General features: G+C 41.3%; 1 protein-coding gene across 1 annotated transcript in view; it reads right to left on the bottom strand.

Annotated features, from left to right (window-relative positions):
• Nucleotides 1-24,373, bottom strand: part of Melk (maternal embryonic leucine zipper kinase) — a 59,279-nt gene that overhangs the window by 14,079 nt on the left and 20,827 nt on the right. Inside the window, exons 9-12 of the mRNA XM_021645979.2 lie at nt 19,302-19,370; nt 17,754-17,852; nt 10,135-10,221; nt 3,861-3,980 (exon numbers count right to left, since the gene is read on the bottom strand). Coding sequence (XP_021501654.1) covers nt 3,861-3,980; nt 10,135-10,221; nt 17,754-17,852; nt 19,302-19,370 — 375 coding nt within the window. The remainder of the gene's footprint in view (nt 1-3,860; nt 3,981-10,134; nt 10,222-17,753; nt 17,853-19,301; nt 19,371-24,373) is intronic.

The raw sequence follows: 24,373 nt of genomic DNA, 5'->3' as shown, positions 1-24,373 counted from the left end.
GTTGGGAAAAGTTTACTGTTGTATAAATGATGGCTGTGATGATACTACAGTAGGCATTAACTACATACAAAGGAGCTCTGAATTCTTTTTGTTGTTTGTTTGTTTTTGTTTTTCAGAACAGGGTTTTCTCTGTGTAGTCCTAGCTGTCCTGGAACTCACTCTTTGACAAGGCTGGCCTCGAACTCACAGACATCCACCTGCCTCTGCCTCCCAAGTGCTGGGATTAAAGGTGTGTGACACCACAGCCAGCCTGACTGAAGAATTCTATATACAATTTTTTTCTTTCAAATTTTACCTTTAGTTATTTGAGTGCCTGTGTGTGCTCAAATGTGGAGGTAGAAGGACAGCTTAGAGTTACGGGTTCTCTCCTCTCATGTGGGACCTGGCCATCAAACTCAGGTTGTGGAGTTTGACAAGTGCCTTTACCCACTGATTTTCAAAGTCACTTTGCCCCTCTGTTGCTCAAAGTCAGTGTTTCCCCATGACCTACTACACAAAGTCTAACCCCATGGCACAGCATTTCAGAGTTCTCCAGAGTCTAGCCACTGTCATCAAGCACAGTGTGGTGCCTGAGCTCTGCTATTACCTTTATCTTGCCCTAATAACTGTACTCCCTCTTTTCCATTTTTCTAAACTCAAACTTAACCGCTGATCCAGTTTGGATCTCCCAATGGAGGTCATTCCTATTTCCCAAAGTCCCCACATCATACCACAATAGATCTGGAACTCATCTGCTGAGGTATCAAGCCCGTGCGTGCGTTTCTGTGCTTGTGTGCTTTGCCTCAGCATGACCATTGCAGGAGCAAGTACCACACTCAACTAGATCTGTTCCCCAAATCTATGATGCTTGAACACATTACCATTGAAGATTGTGTGGTCTTTAGTGATTCCTAATTCAGACTTACTATTACCAACTGAAAGCAACATCGACTGACTGGTAAGTCAGAATTAACTATTCTCTTAAAAACAAACCCCCAGAAATACAGGTCATTTCATCAGAGGAAAAAGGATACAAAGAAACTATATGGCCTGTTCAAGGTCCACTAATTAGCATAAAAGCCAGAAAAGAACTCAAAATTTGATTTCTACTTATTTTCTGGCCATTAAAATGTCTGCCTGCTATAAAAATTGGTTCACTAGTATGACTGCCCAAATAATGAAATTCACTATGTAGTAGATGGAAAAATAACACTAAATATCACTGGGCTCATCTTCTGTAAATATCACCATGCATGCCTTTAATCCCAGCAGGTGGATCTCTGAGTTCAAGGCCAGCCTGATCTACAGAGCAAGCCCAGGACAGCCAGGGCTACACAGACAAACCCTGTCTCAAAAACAAAAACACCAAATAAACAAACTTAACAAGGGTAAATATCTTCTCAGAGCTTCCTACTTGGATACTTCACAGATCAAATAAGCCAGCCACTGAGACCTCAACAGCCCAGATACAAGAAAATCCACTGGCCCAGGAGAATGTCCCAGTCATCTTAACTGAGGTGAGTAAATTAATATGTTTGCCTAAGTAATTATTCTAAATGTAGAGGTAAATAATGCCTTTCTGCAATTACCCTGTTAAAAAACAAAGCTCATATTTTCATGTCTTCTTAGACCCAAATGAACCTGAAAGTTAAAGGATTTCACCAAAACAGCAAGAAAGATGTTCGGTCGATTCACTAAGCATGCAGGCATAAGAACATGGGGCATTTACCAGCCTAACAAAACTCTCCAAACCTGGATAGAATAACTGGCCTGGGAGTGAGAATTCCTCACTTCACAGACTTCACACACTGGTCAAGTGCACTGATACTCTTAGTCCTGAGTTTGGTCAAAACTCACCAAGGGAGGAAAGATGGAAGATAAATAAGATCTGTCAGGACCCTCCCAGCCACTTAGACCTATAGCTCATGAATGACACGCAATAAAAAGTGAGCTCTAAAGGAGGAGTTAAGCAAAGCTGGAGTTGGATGATTCAACTAGAGATCATGAAAGCAGTGACTGTAACTTACTTAAAAACAGTTTGGGGATCTTAAAAAAGGCCTAATACATGGCTATTTGGGTTATCTTTAATCTATAAAGAAGGTCAACTGCGGCTAAGGATATCAAAGATTCATTTCCTTTCTGATTTTTTTCCCTTCTGTTCTCTGTGATACTAGGGATCAAGCCTAGGGCCTCAGGCATGCATGCTAAATGAAGACTACCACTGACCAACAGAGGCAGCCCTAAGCTGGGTTTTTCTAATACTGGAATCATTAAACTGCACCCTGGAATGGGCTGAGAGAAGATTATATTACAAAATCCCACACCACCTAACAAAGTATTCAGAGCTTGTTTTATACATAGGGTCTCACTCTGCAGACACAGGCAGCCTGACTTCATATATGTGGCCTATTCTAGCTTTGAAACTCACAGGGATTCTTCTGCTTCAGCCTCCCAAGAATGAACAGTCACATTTTAAGCAATGGAAGGACGGGGGCTCCAGAAAAATAGCTTAGTGGGTAAAGTGCTTGCCTAAGGACCTGAATTCAATCCCCAGAGACAATCAATTGTCAAAAGCTATTCTCTGACCACCTGCATGATGTGGCACAAACACATATACACGCTTGTGCACACATGCACGCGCACACACACACACCACACACAAATAAATAATATAAAATAAATTTCAACTATAAAAGATAGAATCAAATGAAAAAATATGAACATCTAGGAAGAATGCCATGTTGCTTGTAATATATAAACTCCATCACTATCAACATTCACAACAGGAAACATATAAGAAGAATCACAACAGTCTCATGGAAAGAATTTACATTGCACAAGCTATACCAACTGCAGAAATCCCAGTCATAACCTAACCATGAAAATGTTTATACTAAAATACTTCATGTCATATGAAATGCAATGTATCATGTATTCATAGGCCTGACTCCCTTTAAAAGTCCTGTCAAGTACATTAAAAAGCAGAGACAGGAAAGACACATTAAACAATTAACCAAGTCCGGAGCAAAAGAGATAGCTCAGTGGATAAAAACACTGGCCGCTCTTGAAGAGGACATAGGTTCAAGTCCCAGCATCCACAAAGTAGCTAACTCTCTGCAACTCCAGTTTCAATGGATTTGACACCCTCTTCTGGCTTCTTCCAGCACCAGACACACACAACGAAATGCACACATACATGCAGACAAAACACTCATACACATAAAAAAACAAATCCCAGCACTCAGGAGGCAAAGGCAGGTCCAACTATGTGAGTTCGAGGCCAGCCTCGTCTACAGAGAGAGTTACAGGAAGCCAGGACTACACAGAAAAATCCTGTCTCAAAAAAAATAAAAACCAAACAGACAAACAACAACAACAAAGAAAAAAAACCTATATCATCTGTAGCTAGCAGGTTTATAAGTAAATCCTATGTTTTCTTTTATCTATTTCTCAATAATCAGGATGTGTTTTTAAGAAGAAAAGAGAAGGGAAGACGAAGTGTTTTTATGATGTTTTTGTTATTTTTGAGGCAGGGTTTCTCCGTGTAGACTTGACTGTCCTGTCCTCACCCTGTAGTCCAGGCTGGCCTCGAACTCAGAGATCCACCTGCCTCTGCCTCCCTGAGTGCTGGGATTACAAGCGTATGCTACCCCGCCAGGGAAGCAAATGTTTTTAAAATGCCATATTAACTTCAAACTTTCAGAGTTCAATTTCAGAACTCCCATTTTGCTCAAGTGAGAGAATGCTTGCCTCACATGTGCAAGGCCTGGGGTTCAATCCTTCTGGCTGTTTTAAGGCTGGTGTGGTGGTGGGGGGGGAGTCTGCTTGTGAACAGGTTTGCAAGATGAGCAGGTGTCCACATAAGGGCTTCTAGAACTTGCCTTTGGAGTGGTGCTGGGGGTTCCACAGGAGAAGGAAGAAAGCTGTAGACGAGCTGGCTTCCCTCGAGCCTTCTTGGCTAGAAGCAGAAGGTAGGTGGCTGTGAGGTGATCATACTGCCACTGAAGGAAAAGAAATCAAGCAGTCAAGATACTCACGAATGTGAGGAAATACTATTCCATTTAAAACTGTTCTTCTTTTCAATGCAATAGGCATTCAGAATTTTAAGTCAATGACTTTGCAGGGACATCTTTACCATCCCTCCACATCAGGACTCCTTACCTAACACTGCCCTGCACAGAAAGAACTTCTGAGCACCTCGAACACCATGTTGTTATCAACTGCACATTTCAAAGTTAATTTCCTTGTAGTTCTAAATGTTTTATTTTCAGGTATTCTAATTCTTAGTGTGGAAAATAAGAATTTTACTCTATTATAACATCTCCCCTACATACATCTTCCCATCTCCTCTAGTAATGTTATCATTTTAAATTAAATCAAATTTACAAAATTATGAGTCTGTAAGTATTATTCACAACTAAATAGAAGTAATGGTCTAAATATTTTATTATTATCCTGATACAATCAGTCAGAACAGAGACCAAGAAGTGGCCAGGAAGGTATTGGGGACCCTGCCACATCAATTGTTTAATTGTGAGATGTAGGGCTGAGGAAGTAGCTCAATGATAGAGTACTTGCCTAGCATGTGTATTATGGATGATTAATTTATTATTAATTTATCTCTTTTAAATCAGTAGTTATTTCTAAACCAGCTGTGTACCCAAATCTCCACACAGAGACTAAGATATGTTTAGTTAACCTAGAGCACAATGCTGGGCAATGATTACTCCATCCTACACCTCCACACCCGCATAATTTCCTCCCATTCAGATTTCACCCATTATACTTGCTTTTGGTACATTCATCTCCCTCACGGTTCAAAGTCCTGTCCTGCTGACCTCTGCCTACTCTTCCCTCTCACTCACTTCCTTCTCCTCCCCTCTGGACCAGGATGTCCCACCCTCACCTCTCCATTGCTCAGCATTGGCTGGTTGTTTAATTGACAATATAGAGAACAAATGGTGGCATGTTTACACAAACTTGAGACAGGTGATGCTTAGAATAAACATCACAATGCAATGTCCAATTTGAAACCAGATAGTGAGGTAGAGAAATCAGCATTTGAAAGAACAAGGGTACATTTCACAAGAATATTACACCAACACATGCACAAGACCCTGGGTTCCATCCCCAGCACCATAAAAGAAAAATAGGATGTTTAAAATGGAGGAGAAGTGATATCCAGGGTATCTAAGACAAGTAAGAAGGAACCATTCAAAACAATGTGGCACCACCACCCGGCCTAACATCTTAATAACAGACATACTGGTTGATATAAGCACTGCAGCCAAACCATATAGAGCTTAAGACAAAAAGATGCAGAAACAGAAGAGGAGTAAAATAAAGTCAACATTCTTGCATCTCCTGTTTGATGTTTTACTACTGTGTCATTCCTGAAATTAACTTTTAATTTCCTCATTCTTCTAATTCTATCATAAATTCTAATAGTCTTACCTCTCAGCATTCATGGTACATCAGCTAACCGACCTCCTCCCTTCTCCTAGAGACATCCCCCAATACTGACAGTCCATGTGCCACCTGCCAGTCTAGCAACTTTTTCCTCCTCTATGCTACAATATACCCCCACTTTTCTAGATCCAAGCATTCTTCTTTCTTGATTGACACTCTTGTGTTGGAAATCATCCTCCAGTAACTTTCTGAGGGTTGACAGGAGGTAAATGTTCTGAAATTATGCATGTCTGATATATGACAGCATTCTGCCCTTACACTTGATTCTGGTTTGGTGAAGTAAAGAATTACAGACAAAAAATAACTTTCATAGTTTGGAAGATATTATTCCTGTTGATTTTAGCATAGCTATTTTTAAAAAGTCCAACTCAGGCCAGGTGTTGGTAACACATGCCTGTAATCCCAGCACTCAGGAGACAGAGGCAGGCAGCTCTCTGTGAGACGAGACCAGCCTCGTCCATAGAGTGAGTTCCAGGACAGCCAAAGCTACCAGAGAAACCCTGTCTCAAACAAACAAATAAATAAATATAAGTAAGTGAATGGATGAATGGATGAATTAATAAATAGTCTAACTCCCATGCATTTTATGGCCTTAGATTTTTGTCTCTGAAAACTTTTATGGTCTTCCCCAGCTTTCTGAAATTCCACTAGAAGAAGTACTGATTGGTAGATCTCTGTTTTCATCTATTAGGCTAAATCCTGGTTAATCTCAAGTTTTCTTCGATAGTTCCTACCCCAACAGTGTTTAACCTTCATGGGCTTTCTAGTACTATTAATAGTAATATACATGGTACCTCTTTTTACCCCTCCTCTCGTTTGGGATCTTTTTGTCTCTCAGTTCTACTTTTGAAATTTTACCTTAAGTTCATTTTCAAACATTTCTACCAAGCTTATTTCTATGGACAGTTTAAGAGTTTTGAGGGTTAGCACTTAGAAAGTTCTTTATGGATGCATCTCAATCCTCTTCAAGAACTAAACTAACTTCCCTTATTTCTTAGATTATTCTTTTTACCATCTCCCCATTCCCTGCCAAGTCTACTTTACTAGAGTATCTTCCCGTTTCCTTCCTTCTTCCTTGTTAAATGCCCCAGTTTCCTGCCAGGATAAGGAATCAGCTGCAGAAAGCATGAAGTAGAAAGAGCAACCTGGGGTTCTCACTGCAGGTTTCCAACCGCCTCACTAATACTGGCGTTCTGGGTCCCACTGGTTTCTGACCTTATACCAGAATTCTCAAGAGCGAATCCGCTCCCTCTCTTACCTCTTCCCACCACAACCCTTAACGGTCAGTTTCCTCCCAACTTCTTTTGTCAGCTACAACCTTTCTATTTTATAAATTTCAAAGAAAATTTTGACATCCCTTTGTCTCTTTACCTATGTATAACCTGGAAAGCTTTTGATTTTTAAATCCCTTTCTATTGTTTTAATGAGATTTAAGAAAATATTCACTGGCTCAAAGTAATAAACTCAGACTAAGAGCCTCTGTCCCTGCAAAATAATTTTTAAAAATATGCTAAATCTTAATAATAGAGTGGTATTAATGTTATAGAGTGCTCTCAAAAAGAGCACAACACAAAAAGGACCACCATCAACACTGTTAATTTTGTCCATTCATATTTTACATAGGCTCACATGTAATAGGTGACTTGAAATTTTCATGTTGGCCCTATTGATCTAGAAAGGGCATAAAATATTGATGTTGTGATAATTCCAGTGGAATTCTGCCCTTATTGCGCACATCAGAGCACAACAGAAAATACTTAAGAGAAAAAGAACTGCATAACCAAATAAAAACAATATATTTATAAGCATCTGTCCCTTTGCCCAAGTTATACCAAAGATCCCCCACATCTACTGTGTCGTATGTGCTAGGGCACTTTTTAAAAACATAAAAAACTGTTTGAGAGACACAAGAGAAGCTTAAGAAACAAGTTGGCGGGCTGAAGATAAACTTAGGTGGTAGAGCACTCATCCAGCACATCTAAGGTCCTGGGTTTTACCCCCAGTACCACCCAAATAAGAGGGAGGGGGGCAGGGCGCTGTTACTCTACCAACCTAGTTTAAGTACTGTAACTGGATAGTGCTAAGTTTTAGGTGTTTTGGAAAACTTTTTAATCAACTTTAAGAGTGTCCCTGTGTTCTCTGGTGGAAATTACCTCATAATAGTTTATGAATCTTTTCTAAATATGCCAATGCCTCCCTTTTTCCTTGGCAACAACACTTTTATAACTTTTGGGGCCATAGTTACCTTGTACACCTCTTGATATGATGCACAGGACAGCTGAGTAAGAGATAAGGCAATACAGTTGTTTTCCTTTCTGCAAGGCCAACCCAGCTACCTTTTACGTCACTCCCTCTTCTGAGAGCGAATGTCTGATGCTGATAGGTTTGCCTGTTAGAAAGAAGCTCTGTCTCTAAAAAACTATAAACACTTTTAATTTTCTTATAGTTTGTCTAAAGTCCAATCTCTTTCTACTGTAGGTTCTAGACTTAGCTCAGGTTTTCAGGCTTGGCAGCAAGTGTTTTTACACACTGAGCTATCCTAACAACTGTGCCATCAAGAGAGGGTCTCAGGACAGCCCTGGCTGTCCTGGAACTTGCTATGCAGACCAAGCTGGCTGTGAACTCACACACATCTGCCCGCCTGCCTCCTGAGTACCCGGAATTAAGCACTGCACTACCACACAGGCTCTACAATCCTTTTTAAGTGCTCGGTAAATGCTGAATTCCCAGGCACCCAGGCTAAAGAGAGACAGCACCTGCAATGCTAAGTGAAATTCCCATTTCTGTGAGTGCTCCCACACGCAAAGCCACTAACAGCGAGAGTAAGAAGAATAAGCTAGAGGCTTGAGCACCACTACCAGGAATCTTAGGAGGGATATAATAACAATGCTCAAATTGTAAGCCTTAGGAGAATCTGACGACTTCACATAAAAATTTATTTAAAAAAAAAAGTTAGGGAGCTGAAAAGATGGCCCAGAGATTAAAGGCACTGTCTGCTCTTCCAAAGGTCCTGAGTTCAATTCCTAGCAACCACATGGTGGCTCACAACCATCTATAATGAGATCTGGTGTCCTGAACACTGTATTAAAATTAAAAAAAATTTTTTAATTAAAAAGTAAAAGCCCTGCATGCCTGTAGTCCCAGCACTCAAGAGGTAAAGGCAGGCAGGTTTCTGAGTTCAAGGCCAACACGCTCTACCAAGTGAGTGTTCCAGGACAGCCAGGGCTATACAGAGAGACCTTAGCTCAAAAAGCTAGGAAGGAGGGAAGAAAGGAAGGAGGGAAGGAAGGAAGGAAGGAAGGAAGGAAGGAAGGAAGGAAGGAGGAAAGGAAGAAAGAAGGGAGGAAAGGAAGGAAGGAAGGAAGGAAGGAGGGAGGGAGGGAGGGAGGGAGGGAGGGAGGGAAGGAAGAAAGGAAGGAAGGAAGGAGGGAGGGAGGAAAGGAAGGAAGGAAGGAAGGAGGGAGGGAGGGAAGGAAGAAAGGAAGGAAGGAAGGAGGAAAGGAAGAAAGGAGGGAGGGAAGGAAGGAAGGGAGGAAGGAAGGAGGAAAGGAAGGAAGGAGGGAGGAAAGGAAGGAAGGAAGGAAGGAAGGAAGGAAGGAAGGAAGGAAGGTTGGTTACACAGTAAGCTCTAGGCTAAGGCCAGCGTAAGGCATACAGTAAAACTACGTGTATATATGTCCGTGTGTGAGAGAGAGAAAGAAAGAGACAGACGGACAGATGGAGAACAGACGGATAGTCAGGCAGGGAAAACAGAAACAGAAACAGTGTGGGACATGTTATTTGAGGCCTACTACCTGGGCTACATGCAAGCCCCTGCTTAAAAACAAAACTTTTTGTTCTTTTGTTCCAGTGGTAGAGATAGAAACTGGAGCTTCAAACACACTAAACAGTACTCAAGGGCTATATGCTCAGCCCTTGAAAGCATGTTAACAATGTTGTCCTCTTCATGTTTAAACTGAACCAGATCTCTATGTCTGAGAATGAACTCCACAAAGCTGTCCTCCGAGCTCTACACACTTACTGTAACATGTGCTCACCAACAGATGTGGATACAGAATAAGCAAGCAAATGTAAAAAACACCCAGAAGACACAGCAAAGAACTGCATCATGTAGCTGGCCTTTGCTACTTTGTGGGTTCTTCTTTTTCCCACCCTTTATGCACCCTGTTTCATCCCCTAACACTAGATAGGAGAGAAACAGATAGAGGGGAAAGAGGAATTAGGAAAATCCCTGAATCTAATGTCTTTTCCTTTGTTTCTTCTGTGACCACGGTTACTAGCCAACCGCAACCATCCTCCCTAAATGAACAAAAATCCCCTCCTATCAGAGCGCTAGCATTTATATACACTGTGAAAAGTTCCCAGAATTCCAAATGTTACGCAATCACTGAAACTAACTGCAGCTGTCAAAACCATGCCTCCACTAGAGCATGAGGCAAATCATAGTCAGCTGCTGCGGACAGGTATTAAAATGAAAACACTTTCTTACAGTATTTCTTTGATTTTTAAAGAAATGAAATTCCTCAATTCTCACTACAGTATCAAACATGAATATAATGTTAGTGCCACACTTACTCATGATGGCACCTTGGGTCTTAAAAGTGCTTTATCACCATCAATGTACTAACAAAACAGAAGGACAATGAAACAGAAGCTATCACTTTAAGTTCATGCCGAATTTCTTACCAATGAAATTAAATCCTCCATTGTTTGCCTGCTGTTGCGGTGATGTACAGAGAGCTCTGTTATGCAGTCATCGTCAAGGTGAGTCAGCTACAAAACAATTTCATAAACTGTTACGTTTACAAGTATGTTCTTTTGAAACCTAACACCAGCATTATCATTTCCAAAAAGCCCCACAGCGATGTGTGGCACGTGAGCCTGTCAAACTTTTGGACACATCCACACTCCTAGGATCTTTCTGCTCTGCTGCTGAGCTACGCTCTCACCCAGCAGTCATCCTCATTTGCTCACACGCAATCAGGCCGACAACCATTTCAACAAGATGAGTCTTCCTGGCCTCCTTATGCTGCCACCTGGCTGTCACCGTGCTTCTGTGCAGCTAAGGAATCATATCCCCCATGTCTACTGCAAGACCTGCCCAGCACGCTCATCAAAGAGCAGCCCTGTGAGATTTCAGTGCTGACACCAGTGATCAAAGGGTGGCTCTGACTTGTAGTGTGTTGCACTGAGTCAGGTTTGGGTCTGCACGATCTCAGGAGGCCATGTAATAGTGTGTGGCAGATGCAGCAGTCACCATCACACTGAAGGTACAGCACACCATAACGTAAACACAGCAAAACTCTACAGAAATTCAATCTGCTTAAGAGAGCGATCACCATGTCCTCAAATCCCTGCATGGTGGGACCTCTCACTAAGAGGAGAATGACAAGAATGCCTTGCCTGAGCTGGAAACACTCAGATGATGGAATGTGAAGAGAATCACAAGGAACATGATTTCCAAAGTAAAACATTCTGTTCACAACAGCTCCAGGAAGTGATGTTCAAATCCTCCTCAGCAGAACGGCTGGGGTGTTCGGCCTCTGCTGTCATCTAAGCTTGTCTCCATGGGATATCTAGCTCCTGAGTCAGTGCAGACAGACAGCTAACAGGCTTTGAGATTGGACAGACCTTGGTTTTAATTGTGACATCACTTTATAACTGTGTGACCTTGAGTGTACCCCTACACCTCTCTGAGCCTGTTTTATCATCTGTAAAAGAGACATGGTACATGCCTTGCCATATATGTAACACAAGGGAATACTCAAGTATGGCAACTAAACAGACAAGGCCCTCAAAAAAACAGCCAAGTGTTTTTACTAACATACACGATTCTATTTTCTTATTAACTGGATAACCTTTCAGGAATTTAAAGATTCTTGTTACAGGCCACTTTCCCCTCTAAATAAGCTACTTGGAATCAGGCAGCATGAAGGAGAGAGAGGTTTGCTTAGCACAAAGCAGAGCAGTATCAGGACCTCCCCTCATGCACTACACACAAGCAACAGTGAGCTCAAGAGAAACTTATCCCACCTTCATGAAAGGAGAGAAACAGAAAAGACAACCACCTTTCTATGGGCCAACGTGTTTGTGTTCCTTAGACTGGATGCTGACCCTAATGACCAGCCTGAGTGTTAGGAGGTGAGGTTTTGGAGAGTGAGATGAGTGGTCTCTATCCTCAAGAACAGGAAGAAGCCAAAGGCACCTCAGTCTTTCCATTATGGGAAGGTGACACAATGTAAGGGGACCAACTACAAACAGAAGAGCAAGTCATCACCAGGCATCACACAGGCCTTGGACTTGAACTTCTCAGCTACCCAAATTATGGCGTTCCATTCCAGAACAGACTGAACGGACCAAGACGAACTTGTACTATTGGCTGGGACAAGCACAAACTCAAAGGTCATTAATAAAAAAAAAAAAAAAAAAAAGTACACACCACACAGGCTTATACTAGTGGCACTGGAAAATTCCAAAGTTCTAAGATATATGTCCATTGTGTTGCTTTAACATTTATATCTCTCAGAGTACAAACTCCTCATTTAGGGTGACCTCAACCTCAAAATCCCAAACATTTCAACACCCAGCTGGGCATCACTGCTCAAGGAAGAAGAGAAACTGAGTTCCTTCCAGGCCCAAGCTATCCCCTAAACGGGGAACACTTCTCGGACAGGTATGATGCCATCTGTAATTCTAACACTCTAGGGGTTAAGACAGGAAGATCAAGAGTTCAAGGCTAAACAGAGCTGTGCAGAAAATTCAAAGTCAACAAAAGCTCCACAGGGAGACTCTTTTTATTTTAATTTTAAAATATTTATTTAGTTAACTCTCTATGAATGTGTGTGCCTGAGCATGTGTACCACCTGCACCCTGGAGCCCAAGGAGGTCAGATCCTTTGGACCTGGAGTTACGATGGCTGTGAGTCACTATCTGTGTGCTGGGAACCGAACCCAGACTTCTGCAACGGCTGTACGCGCTCTTAACCACTGAGTCATTTCCCCAGCCTTGGGAGACCCTACTTTTAAAACAAAAAAAGAAAGAAAAAAAAGAAGAAAAAAAAATAGCCAGGTCTGGCATGATGGCATAGTGAAGACTCCTGCTACCAAGCTCAGTGGACTAGGACTGATCATGGGCCCAACAGGGTAGAAGGAAAGATCCGACTCCTCTGCCCTTATACCTCTCTACCTCTCTCCTCTGTCTCTGTCTGTCTTGTTCTCTCTCTCTCTCTCTCTCTCTCTCTCTCTCACACACACACACACACACACACACACACACATATATAAATTAATGCAAGGAAAAAAAAAAAACTTAAGGAAAAAGGTAAGCAGCCTGTTTTCTATACCACCCTGCCCGGTGCATCAGCCATAAGTTGTCCACAGGAAAAGCAGGACAGGAATGAAGGAGGTACTGTGCTTTCTACTGGATTCCTAAACTAGAATAAAAAGAATGAGATGACAAAGTTCTGAGAAAGCCTTTCATTTCAAACTGAGTCTGCAAAGGGGATTGATAGTTTGATGATACTCTGAATTCTCAGCTATGCATACTAAGGTTAGGTTAAGTACAAAAATGCATGTCCAAAAGTAGCCAATTATTTTGGATTATCCGTGCCTGCTACATTTCCTGTTCACTAGGGCAGAAAATGGAACTGAATATAACTTCTATTTGATACAATACTTGGATACTAGACCTGTGCATGAAAATGGCATGAGGAGATCATGCGTAGAATTATTACAGCATCTATGCCTTAAATATCCAAGTAAATCAGAATAATTTTTATAGTTCATTCCTGATAACACACAGTACTGAAAGAAAAAAAGCAAATACTTCAAACAGTGACAGCAATCCTTAACCTCTCTGTTTCCAGCTCATTTTACCACAGCTCTGTGCGCAGGGGAAAGAGATGAGTAAGCTGCTGGGTAAAGGTCAGGCAGACAGAACACTAAGATGCCCAGACTAGGGACGATGCGATGAAGATTAAGAAGAGTCTGTTATCTGCCCCCAAGACTGGCATTTTTTATTCCTGGCCGACTATTATACTACACCATGATGCTACCCATCTTGAATTCTGTTCCAGCAGACACAGACAAGGAATGTGGCAGATGGCCAGGATAGAGGTCCCAAGCTTAAACCAAATGACCTCCCAAGTCCCTTCCATGCTGCAGCCCCTGTCTTGACTCAACTTCTGGTTCTCTATGTATACTGGCTACTCAACTGTATTACTAGATGATAATGTACATCCTTTTGCTCCATCTACAAAATTGGGCAATAATAGCCCCTACTTCAGAAGGCTAGCTAGTACAAAGACTAGATGAGTTAACAAAGGATATGGAACAATGCTTGATATCCAAAAAGTTCTATCCATATCATTTCATAGTGAAATATAGAACCTAAACTTTATAACAGCATACTTATGTAGTATTCAACAAATACTAGAAAATTTTAAGGGGTGGGTGTGTGTGCCTAGATGCCTAAGGAGGCCCGAGGTGTCAGTTTTTCCCCCACCCCCAGATGTAGCTACAGAACATTGTGAGCCACCACCTGCCATGGGTGTTGAGATACAAACCTGAGTCCTCTGCAAGAACAGTAAATATAGGCTCTTAACCACTGAGCAATAGTTTATTTGTCTGGTCGTTTTGTTGTTGTTTGTTTTGTTGTTTTACAAGACAGGGTTTCTCTGTGTAACACAGCCCTGGCTGCCCTGGACTTACTTTATAGACCAGGCTGGCCTTGAACTCAATAGATCCACCTGCCTCTGCCTAGGACTGTAAAAGTGCTAGGATTTTAAAGGCAAGTGCCACCATATCCGGTTATTTGTTGTTGTTTTTTTTTAAAGACAGTGTTTCACACTGTAGCCAATGGCTGGCCTATAACTCACTAGAAGTCCAGGCTGTCCTTAATTCATGGCGGTCCTCTTGTTTTGGTGTTCCAAGCTATAGGATTGCAAGTATGCACCGCTACATCCAGATTGGCAGTTATTTGTTTTCCTTTCTTTTCTCCAAGACACAGTCTCACCATGTTTCGAATATCAGCCTAAATTTGTCATTCTCCTGCTCAGCCTCCCAAAGAGCTCAGATTATAGATGTGTGTCACCACAACTGACTAGCAATCATATTAAGATGTAAGTAAAACTACATGCCCTGGGAACACTCAAAAGTATGTTTTACTTTATAATATGCCCCAAATTAAAAAAAAAGGAACAGAAAACAAACACCTCTGATGTTTGTTTGAATCAGGGACTATCCTTAAAAAGCAGTTAGGATGATCGGAAGTTCTATACCAGCCTTGGCTACACAGCAAGCCTGAGGCCAGCCTGGGCTACTTGAGAGTGTCTCAAAAACAAATAATGAGAAACATACTTCATTTTGGTGCCTATTCTAACATGAACAGTAGTGCTTTCTATCCTATTAGAATCATGGCTCAAAATGCATGCAAAGCCTTCTACACATGGAGAAATGATGACCCCCGATGGTTGGACACAGGCATTTGCAACCCCAATCTCCACCTCACAAGGGGCTTGTCAGTCTCCCTTCTCCTTCTGCTAACTGCTCAGACACTCACATGGTTCTTGGGCTCTCAGCATTGGTAATCACTACATTAACTTGGATTTACTCAATAGCTATCCACTACATCATGAGGGCCAAGGAGAATACGGACAAGAGATACAGTACAAGTTAACCATCAAAGGAGAATGGGGGGAGGGGGATGAGTTCGGCCTGTGTGGTCCTAACAGTGGGGACAAGAGTAGAGGCTGGACGCAAAAGTCCATTTTTCTAAGACTAGCTAGCTACTGGTAAGAGTAATTATATTCACTGATGTGATTATTCCAGAAAGCAAATGGTCCATTTGTCTCCATGTGACATGGCTGGGACAGACCTCCAAGCTATTCCAACCCACAGCTATGACATACACCACCGCAGAAGAGAACAGTCTCGATTACCTGCAAAGGTTATAAAGACACTCCTACCTTTTCTAACTGCACGTGTGGTGAAGCTGCATGTGTGCAAGTACACGTGCGTGTTCATGGTGCATGTATGGTATATACATGTATGTGTGCATTAACATACCTGTGAGAATGCAGAGGGCAGAGGAGAAGTCAGGTATATTAGACCAGTTTTTATGTGATCTGCAGTCTCCTGAGGGTCTCCAAGGTCAAATCTGTTTTTATAATACTATTTCTCGCATTTTCACAGTGCTGACATTTGAGCTGATAGCACAAAAACAATGAAACTGGTGCTTCTGTAGAAATCAAACCGTCCCAAGACGGTGTGTTTTGTCATGTACTCATAATTCCCCAAATAAGTCAGTTTCAATTAAGTCGAAGCAAAGAATTATTTTATTATATGTCTACATTGAGCATGTGTGTTTTTGGTATAAGATGAAAGGCTCAGGTGCAGAGCCATTGTTGTCTAAAGCAAAGACCCCATGTGGCTGGGAAACAGCCTCTACAGCCATTTTAGTCATGAATACCACTTTTTACTGATTATTCAGATTTGGATATTGAGAAGTACTTTGTCAAAGCAGAACAACGTAAATTAACTTATGGTACTTGTTGCCAACGATGCAATTTTATCTTTCCAGCAAAAATTAAGAATTTTAGAAAACTTGCCCCTGCCACATAAGCTCGAGAGCTTTCCAACATTAAATGAGTCTTTTCTGGGAGTCTGGAGAGATGGCTCAGTGATTAAGTGCACTGTCTGCAATTCCAGAGATTCTGAATTCAATTCCCGGCAACCACATAGTGGCTCACAACCATCTATAATGTGATCTGGTGTCCTCTTCTGGCATGCAGGTGCACATGCAGATAGCGTACTTACACATAAAATAAATAAATAAATCTTTAAAAGAAAAAAAGTCTTTTCTGATGAGATCAGTAGTGACTTTAGGGAATGTGGTTCTCTTTAATGCTGTGTCGAAAAATGTGTCAGCATCGGAAAAACTGCACAAGTGGTTTTCCAAATGACCAATACAGAATGGTACATGGAGCAAAGAGCCCATGAACAGACTAATGGGCGTTATGGGAGAATCCAAAGTGCTAATTGATGTGACTTCATATTCCACCTGCACTTTAAGAACCTACCAAACTGGGATCTAGACAGACGGTCCTTGGTACTCTTGCTCAGGACCACGGTTCAGTTCCCATTACCCTCATGGTGGGTCACAACCACCTGCAACTCCAACTCCAAGAGTTCTGTTCTCCTTGGTCACATGGTTCACCTATATATAGATATTCAAGCAAACACCCATACATATAAACTAAAACAACTATTTCTTAAAAAAGAAACAACCAAGCTTTAAGGAACTGTCAGAAATCATCCAAGAAGGCTATTAAAATATACCCCCTTGCCTTCTCTATGATGGGTGAGGTTGCCTTTTCTAAATGCAGGAGCAGGAGACAACACAAGTGTCTACTAGTATACCAGACTTTACAGAAGCTTGTAAAGACATCAACATGCCACTCCTTTGTCAAATTTTATTTTTAAATGTTTTTTTTTCTTCACAAAAATATTTATTCATGATGTGTAACAGATTTATTGATTGCTTTTTTGTTTGTTTGTTTCTTTTGAGACAGTCTCAGTATATAGACCAGGCTGTCCTCAAACTTGCAATCCTCGTGATTCAACTTCTCAAATGCTGGGATTCCAGGCATGTGTCACTACACTCAACTCTTCCTGTTACTTTTTAATGAACTAATAAATAAATACAAAAGGGACAAAAAGCCCTCATCTCATTACTACTCTGAGAAGCAGAACTGGTTGAACCTATTTCTACAGATGAATAAATAGGGTAAGCAGAGTTAAATAACTCCTTCAAAACTCTAGAGTAGCTGGGCCTTAGCCTTTAATCCTATCACTCAGGGGGCAGAGGCAGGTGGATCTTTGATTTCAAGGCCAGCCAGGTCTACAGAATGAGTTGCAGGACAGCCAGGGCTACACAGAGAAATAAAAAGACTACAGAGCACTGTTCACAATCCTGACTACACATGGAAAATACTTGGGAGCTTTTAAAGTATTTATTACGTATTCTGGGATGTAAAAGAGGAATTGCTGGTGATACACACTGGAGGTAAAGACATGTGTCACTATCCCCAGACAGGCTCTGCTTTTGAAGGTGACTTATGTGCAGTACAGTTGAGCAGCCACTCACTGGCCCAGAGACTGATACACATAGGGCTGAGGTGAAGGTCTCCCCCCACCACCAATGCAGCTAAGTATGCAAAATACATTTTCTTTCACATTTAGAGCACATCACTGCAGGTCCTGGGGTCATACAAACTTGCGAAAACTGCTGGGTTTCACTGGACTTACGGGCGTCTTGCTTTGCCACTCAACGGGACAGTTGTAGTCTTGCATGGTCCAGGGATGGTTCAAGAGATTTTTCATGGAAATCCGCTTCTTTGGGTCCACCTAGTGGCCATTGAAGTACATTTCAAATAGAGACTACGACACCTTTCCTCCGGAGAACTCAAAATGCACGAGAACAGATGTAAATGTTATCATCACAAACAACACTGTCAAAGACCTTAAAATGGCCTTGGAATGAGTTCTTTTAAAAAGGCAATTGAGGCAAGAAAACTATAGCAACCAACACAGACCTACAAGATAAATGTTTAACAAACATGAACTTCATTGGTATGGACATTATTCATGAAGTTCAGTCAGGCTATTGTATGATGTAATAGTCTTTTTGCTGGAAAACCTATTCATGTGAAATATTCACCAGTTTAGTATTCAAGTAAGCGCAATGCAGGGCATTCACACTAAATATGCAATCTCTACTTCCGACTGACTCAACAATCACACAGAACAAGCTGAAAAGCACACCTTTCGTTTCCATTTGTAACGTTCAAATGTGAGGAGAGAAAAATTAATCAACAAAGATTAAGTTTTGGGGTCTAGAAGATAGGCTGAGGCATTTTTCAATCTCACTATGGAGATTTGGTGGTCTGGTTCTATTTAATCAAGGTAGGTGAGCCTGAGGTACATTTTAAAGGTAAAGATGGCTTAATCGATGGAAAACTGAAGATATTCAGGGAACATAATAAATAAAGTAATTACTAATAAGACACTCATTTTCCAAGTATTTCCAACTCATTGTATCTAAAATACACCACAGAGCAGTGATGTGGGCTCAGACATGGTCCTTTCATTTTACAGACCACAGACAGTTTAGGAGGTAAGCCTACTGACCGATTGATAGGGACAACACCTGGACTTCAGCACTCCGCTTTTCACCTTCATCCCAAAGAGTCATTCTCAAAGAGGCCCCAAAACCATCAGCATCAGCACCATTCAGGAGCCTTTTGGAAATGTGAATGCTTAGCCCGGCCCCAGATCTGTTAGATCACAGAGATGGGATGGGGTCCAGTAAGCTGTGTTTTTAACAAGTCCACCTGGCAATTCTGACCCATGTCAAAATTTGAAAAGCACTCTACTAAATCACGGGGCCCATAGAATACACATCAGTTCATCCAAGCATGTGTTCAGTAACTTTTATATGCCTAATGTGCAAGCACAGAGACAAGAAAATGGTCAGGAGAGCAAGAGCTGGAGAAAACAGAGAGATAGATAGATAGATAGATAGATAGATAGATAGATAGATAGATAGACAGACAGACAGACAGACAGATAGACAGAGACAGAAAAGGGCACATCATCAAGGCACAGTTTAAAGCAACTGTGTTTACAACATAATTAGAAGAGGTCTTCAGATAGGATATTTGTAAGATACATGATGAATTGAATCCTTTTTAAGCTCACAGATAACAATAAATGCAGCAGTCCCACTGATACACTAAGTTAACTCAAATGATTACAATGGGCTTCTAATACTTAAAAATAAATAACAAACTTTACCTGAAGCATCTGTTGGAGAAACAGAATGCTACTGGGAGACAGCCACTTAGGAACCTCATATTTCCCTTTCTACAAAAGAAGCAAAGAAAACATTGAGAAGACTTGGGTCCAAGCAGCCTTGCTGATATTCTAAGGTAGTGAGACACTAGGGTTTGTTTCTCTAATTATAAAATTCAGTCAACGCTGTCAATAAGAATAACTCCCAGTTCTGGCCAAAAAGAACAAAACCCAGTAAATTAAATCCTATCATCACCTTTAAATTATCCACATATCAGAAAAGGACTATAGAACTGAGACTACAACAGCGAAAGATAAATATACCACAAGCTTAGGGATCCATACTACGATTACACGAACAGCAAGGAGAATGCTGCACTCATTTTATATTGCCAAAGAAAACTGGAGCTGCTCATCTTGGTGCAATTATCAGCTGACACAGTGAAGCAACAGCAAAACGTACTTGATAGCAGGACATGTGGTTAACAATAGGTCACAGGAGCTGGGGAACGAGTTCAGTGGAAGAGTGCTTGCCTCGCAAGTGCAAAATCTTGGTTTGGTCCTTAACCACAAATCAGGTCATATCACATAATGTGCATAGGGGTACTTTAGCAGTGCAGAGGGCAGCACTCTCAACCACTAAAACAAACTAACAGAAGTCAATTTCTTTTTTTTCTAAACATTATCATGTGAATATGTGCATGTGAAGGCAGGCATATGTATGCCACAAAGGGTGTGGAAGTCATACAATTCTGTGGAGTCTGTCCCCTCCTCCCACCTCTACAGCAGTTCGGGAACTGAACTCAGGTGACCAGGTTTTGAGGGGTAAGTGCTTTGCCTACTGAGCCATCCTGTCTCCAGCTTAGAAAAAGCATTTTGTAAGGCAAAAAAAAATTTTTTTGAGGAAATGGAAGAGACTGAGGAGAGAAATGCTTACAACCTAGTTAACTGAGACATTATGGTCACTATATCATCTGCTGAAGACAAAACCAGGAGGCTGTTAAACATGCATGAAAATTAAGTTCACCCAAATTAAATGCAAATACAAAAATCCTAAGAGTATTTAAAGAAAGCAAAAAGTGGAGCTGGAGAGATGGGTCAGCAGTTGGGAGCACTGGCTGCTCTTCCAGAGGACCCAGGTTCAATTCCCAGCACCACAAAGTCCCAGGGGATCCAACACCACCATCACATAAACAAACATACAGGCACATAGAATAAATAAATCTTTTAAAAGAGGGGGTGGAGGAGAAAACAGGGGAGACGATCTGCAAATCAGCAGGGTGCCGCCGCTGTACCCATTCTTACAAGCCTCCCCACCCTGGTGAGTAGTGGAAGCACTCTGCCAACCATCAGATCAACTCCTCTTCCTCTCACACCCACACTCAACTCCTCAGCATCTTGGCTATGTTCAAAATATCCCCAGCAATCTCACCATGCCACACATGCCTCTCCCTTGTAGAACACTGCAAGAGGCTGCTAACTGGTCATCCAGACTGCATCACTGTCCCTACAGTCTAGTCTTCACTCACTACCTCTTATATTCTTTTCAAATATTGTGGCAAGTCATGGTGCCTCACTACTCTAAGCCCTCTCCCAAGTGGCTCCCCCATCTGGCTCAGGGTAGTCTGTTTCTTCTGGTCCATCCCACTTCTTTCCGACCCCCCCCCCAGTTTTTTTTTCTTTTTAAAATATTTATTTGTTTTATGTATATGGGTGCACTATCTTCATGCACACCAGAAGAGGGCAACATATCATATTATAGATGGTTATGATCCACCATGTGATTGCTGGAAATTGAACTCAGGACTGCTGGAAGAGCTCTTAACTGCTGAGCCATCTCTCCGGGCCTCATCCCCACCTCTTGCTACCTCTAAAACTCATCTAATGCCTTACTCTCCCTCACCAAACCATAGCCACTCGTGAAAGCAGCCTGCCGTGGGCCTCAGCACCCATAGTCCCCTCTGCCTGCCATGCCTGTGCTGGATGCCAGCAACGTGTGTGCTTCAGTCTCCTTCAGATCTCCACCTAAACGCCAGTGGAGACTGCCCTGCCCTCCCCATGTTAACCACAGCATCTGACCGCAGTCATTCCTATATGTTTTACAGCCCTTATTTTTTTATAAATAAAAATATTTACATTTATTTTTATAATGCAAAATTTTACAATAATTAAACTTATGTTAAGATTATTTTTATAATATAAAAATTATTTTATGCCTCATTACATTCAAACACAAGCTCCCTAATACAAGGATTTTGCCATTCTGCTGACCCAGAATAGTGTCTAGCCCTCGTGTGTTTAAGGAGCTCAATTAATACTTTTTGACTAAGGAAGGAATTAGACAAAAAGCACATATTCTAAAAGAACACAGACAAAGACTACTGACTGGATATTTAAGTGGCCAATAAGCATGAAATTATGTTCAAGTAATCTAACAAAAAATCAATTTAAGGGTTGGAGAGTGGCTCAGTTGGTAGAGTGACTGCCTAACATGGGTTCAGTCCCTAGCGCTGTTTAAAACCAGGTGTAGTGGCACTCACCTGTAGTCCTACCACTTGAGAGCAAAAGTTCAAGGTCATCCTATGCTACATAGCACGTCCAAGTTCAATCTAGACTATGTGAGACCAGTCTCAAAAGAACCAAACAGGAGTGAGCGAGATGGCTCAGTGGATAAAGCCACTAGTCATACAGCTGGGCAACCAGGATTCAATCCCAGAAACCCCCATTTTAAAACCCTTATGAGGTGATGCATCTGTTACCCCAGCATTCCTACATGGACAGAGGTAGCACAGACACAGTCAGCCAGAAGCCAGTAGTAGAGCCAGCCTGAATTACACAGCACAACAGCAGAAACAAAGAGAGCCTATGTCACTAAGGTGGAAGGCATGAACCAAAAGCTGTCCTCTGAGCTCCACACATGTATCTGCAATGTTCACATATGTTTCTGCATGCACACACAAAAAGAACAGACTCTGTCTCAAGGAAAGAGGGGCTGCAAAGATGGCCAGCAATGAGAAGCACTGACTACTCTTGCAAAGGATCCAAATTCAGTTCCTAGCACCACAGTGGCTCACAACCGTCTCAGACTTCAGTTCCAGGGGATCCAATCCCCTCTTCTGATCTCTATGGGCATAAGGTACACATATATATATAAAGGCAAAGCACTCACATATAAAATGAAAAGTAAAAAATAAATCTTTTTTTTTTTTTTAATGTAAGATATTAAGCAGGGCATGGTAGCACATGCCTTTAATCCCAGAACTCAGCAAGGCAGAGGCAGGAGGTTTTGTAAGATGGGTCTCATTATGTGCTCAGAAGAGCCAGGGCTCAAGTTATTTTCCTGCTTCAACCTGAGTGGCTGAAACTAGAAATACATATAAACTATCAAAACTTTTTAAAGATATTTATTTAAATACACATACACTATTAGTGGAAAGAGTTCAGGACCAGGAGTATTTCTATATTATGCTAAAGTGTAAGTTTTTCTGAAGAATAACTTGTAAATATATATTAAGATATTCAAAATTGTATATTTGACAACTTCATTAATTTAATCCAAGCAAATAATCTGTGTAGAAAATGTAAGTGGTATCAATTATTACACAACTGTTTGTAATACAACAAATGAACTTATGGCAATTCAAAGGGCCCCCCGAACCACAGAAAGCCACAGTGCCTCTGAGTAAGGCCTCTGAGTTAGAAATGTAGTCCAGGACTGGCACTAGGAAGAAAGCCAGAGTCAGTTGTAATAAAGGAAAAATATTATGCCCTTAAACTAACATCCAAAAGCAAAAACAAAAACAAACAAACACTCTTGGGTAAGAACAGGAATACTCCACATTACATGTGCCACTGCCCCCAGCATGAAGGAACTTTTCAGTGGAAGCCTGTGCTTTGCTAGAGTGCACAATGGGGGATATGCCTGGCCTCTAGTAAGTACAGGCCATAAGACTGACGTACACCCCAGTGCTCAGCCTTACAGCAAAGTGCACGACCTACAGCAGGATGAGCTAGTCCCAAATATCCACAGAGCCAAAGTAGAGAAATAGTTACAGTACAAAAAAATTTTAAAGGCTAGAAAAGGACAGAGAGAGAAGTAGCTCTTCTGCTGTTCTGTGCTATACACACAGGAAGCCTACAAATGCACAGAGGGGTGAATACATACATACATACATACATACATACATACATACATCTGAAGACCAGACAGAAAAGACCTCAGGAACAGTGCTGCTAAGAAGGGGCATCTCGACAGAAGGCCCTGTGCTAGCCAGGGCTGTGCCCTTAACCCTGCTTCTCTATTTAAAGGATGATTACCTTGCAAATGAGAACAAGAGCCAACAGTGGGTGAAAGCCAAGTGGGAGGAGGAGAAAGATCTCGGACTAACAACAATGCTGGGAATTCTAGCAGCCTTGAAATTGTTCATTTTGCACATGGTGCTAAGAAAGGCAAGCAGTCTCTCCAACATACAATGACAGTACCATAGTCAACTCTATAAAAACTATAAAAATGTAATCTCATAAAGAGACTACTTATTCATTTCCTTTAAATTTGAAATAACAATTGATAAGCAATTCTACCTTCAGGCTAGCCAACTTTGACTTATAAATTACGTAGACGACTCTAGTATTTGTGCACCAGAACTGCAGTTTGGTCATGCTTGTCTTCAAATACAGTGATAGCAAATGAATAGGTGACTTTAATAAGATTAATACACAATCTCTAAGTAATCATGCTGAAAATTACATTTCAGCATTTTGGTTAAAATAGCCAACAAACGCAAAAGATAGACGAAGTCTACCTCTTCAATAAGTCACACAGTGTGTCAAATATTGCCGAGCTTTTCAATCAAGCCAAGAGGTGAGGGTTGTACTAGTCCCAAGTGAGAATTTTTAGAATATTCTAGGCAGATACATATTGTATGCAAGTGATACGACACGTTAATTAGATTCAACCAACAGACTGTGTTACACTGTGACTCGGAACAATAGTTCTGAGCCAAGATTACAATAAGTTTCAAAATCTATAATGTGTGAAATTAAATTCCACAATAATGCATAAAAATCCTAATTTG

Source organism: Meriones unguiculatus, chromosome 3 (genome assembly GCF_030254825.1).
Source record: "Meriones unguiculatus strain TT.TT164.6M chromosome 3, Bangor_MerUng_6.1, whole genome shotgun sequence".
Classification (NCBI taxonomy): Eukaryota; Metazoa; Chordata; class Mammalia; order Rodentia; family Muridae; genus Meriones; species Meriones unguiculatus.
Note: the sequence above shows the minus strand (reverse complement) of the source record. Positions and strands in the feature narration are given on the sequence as shown.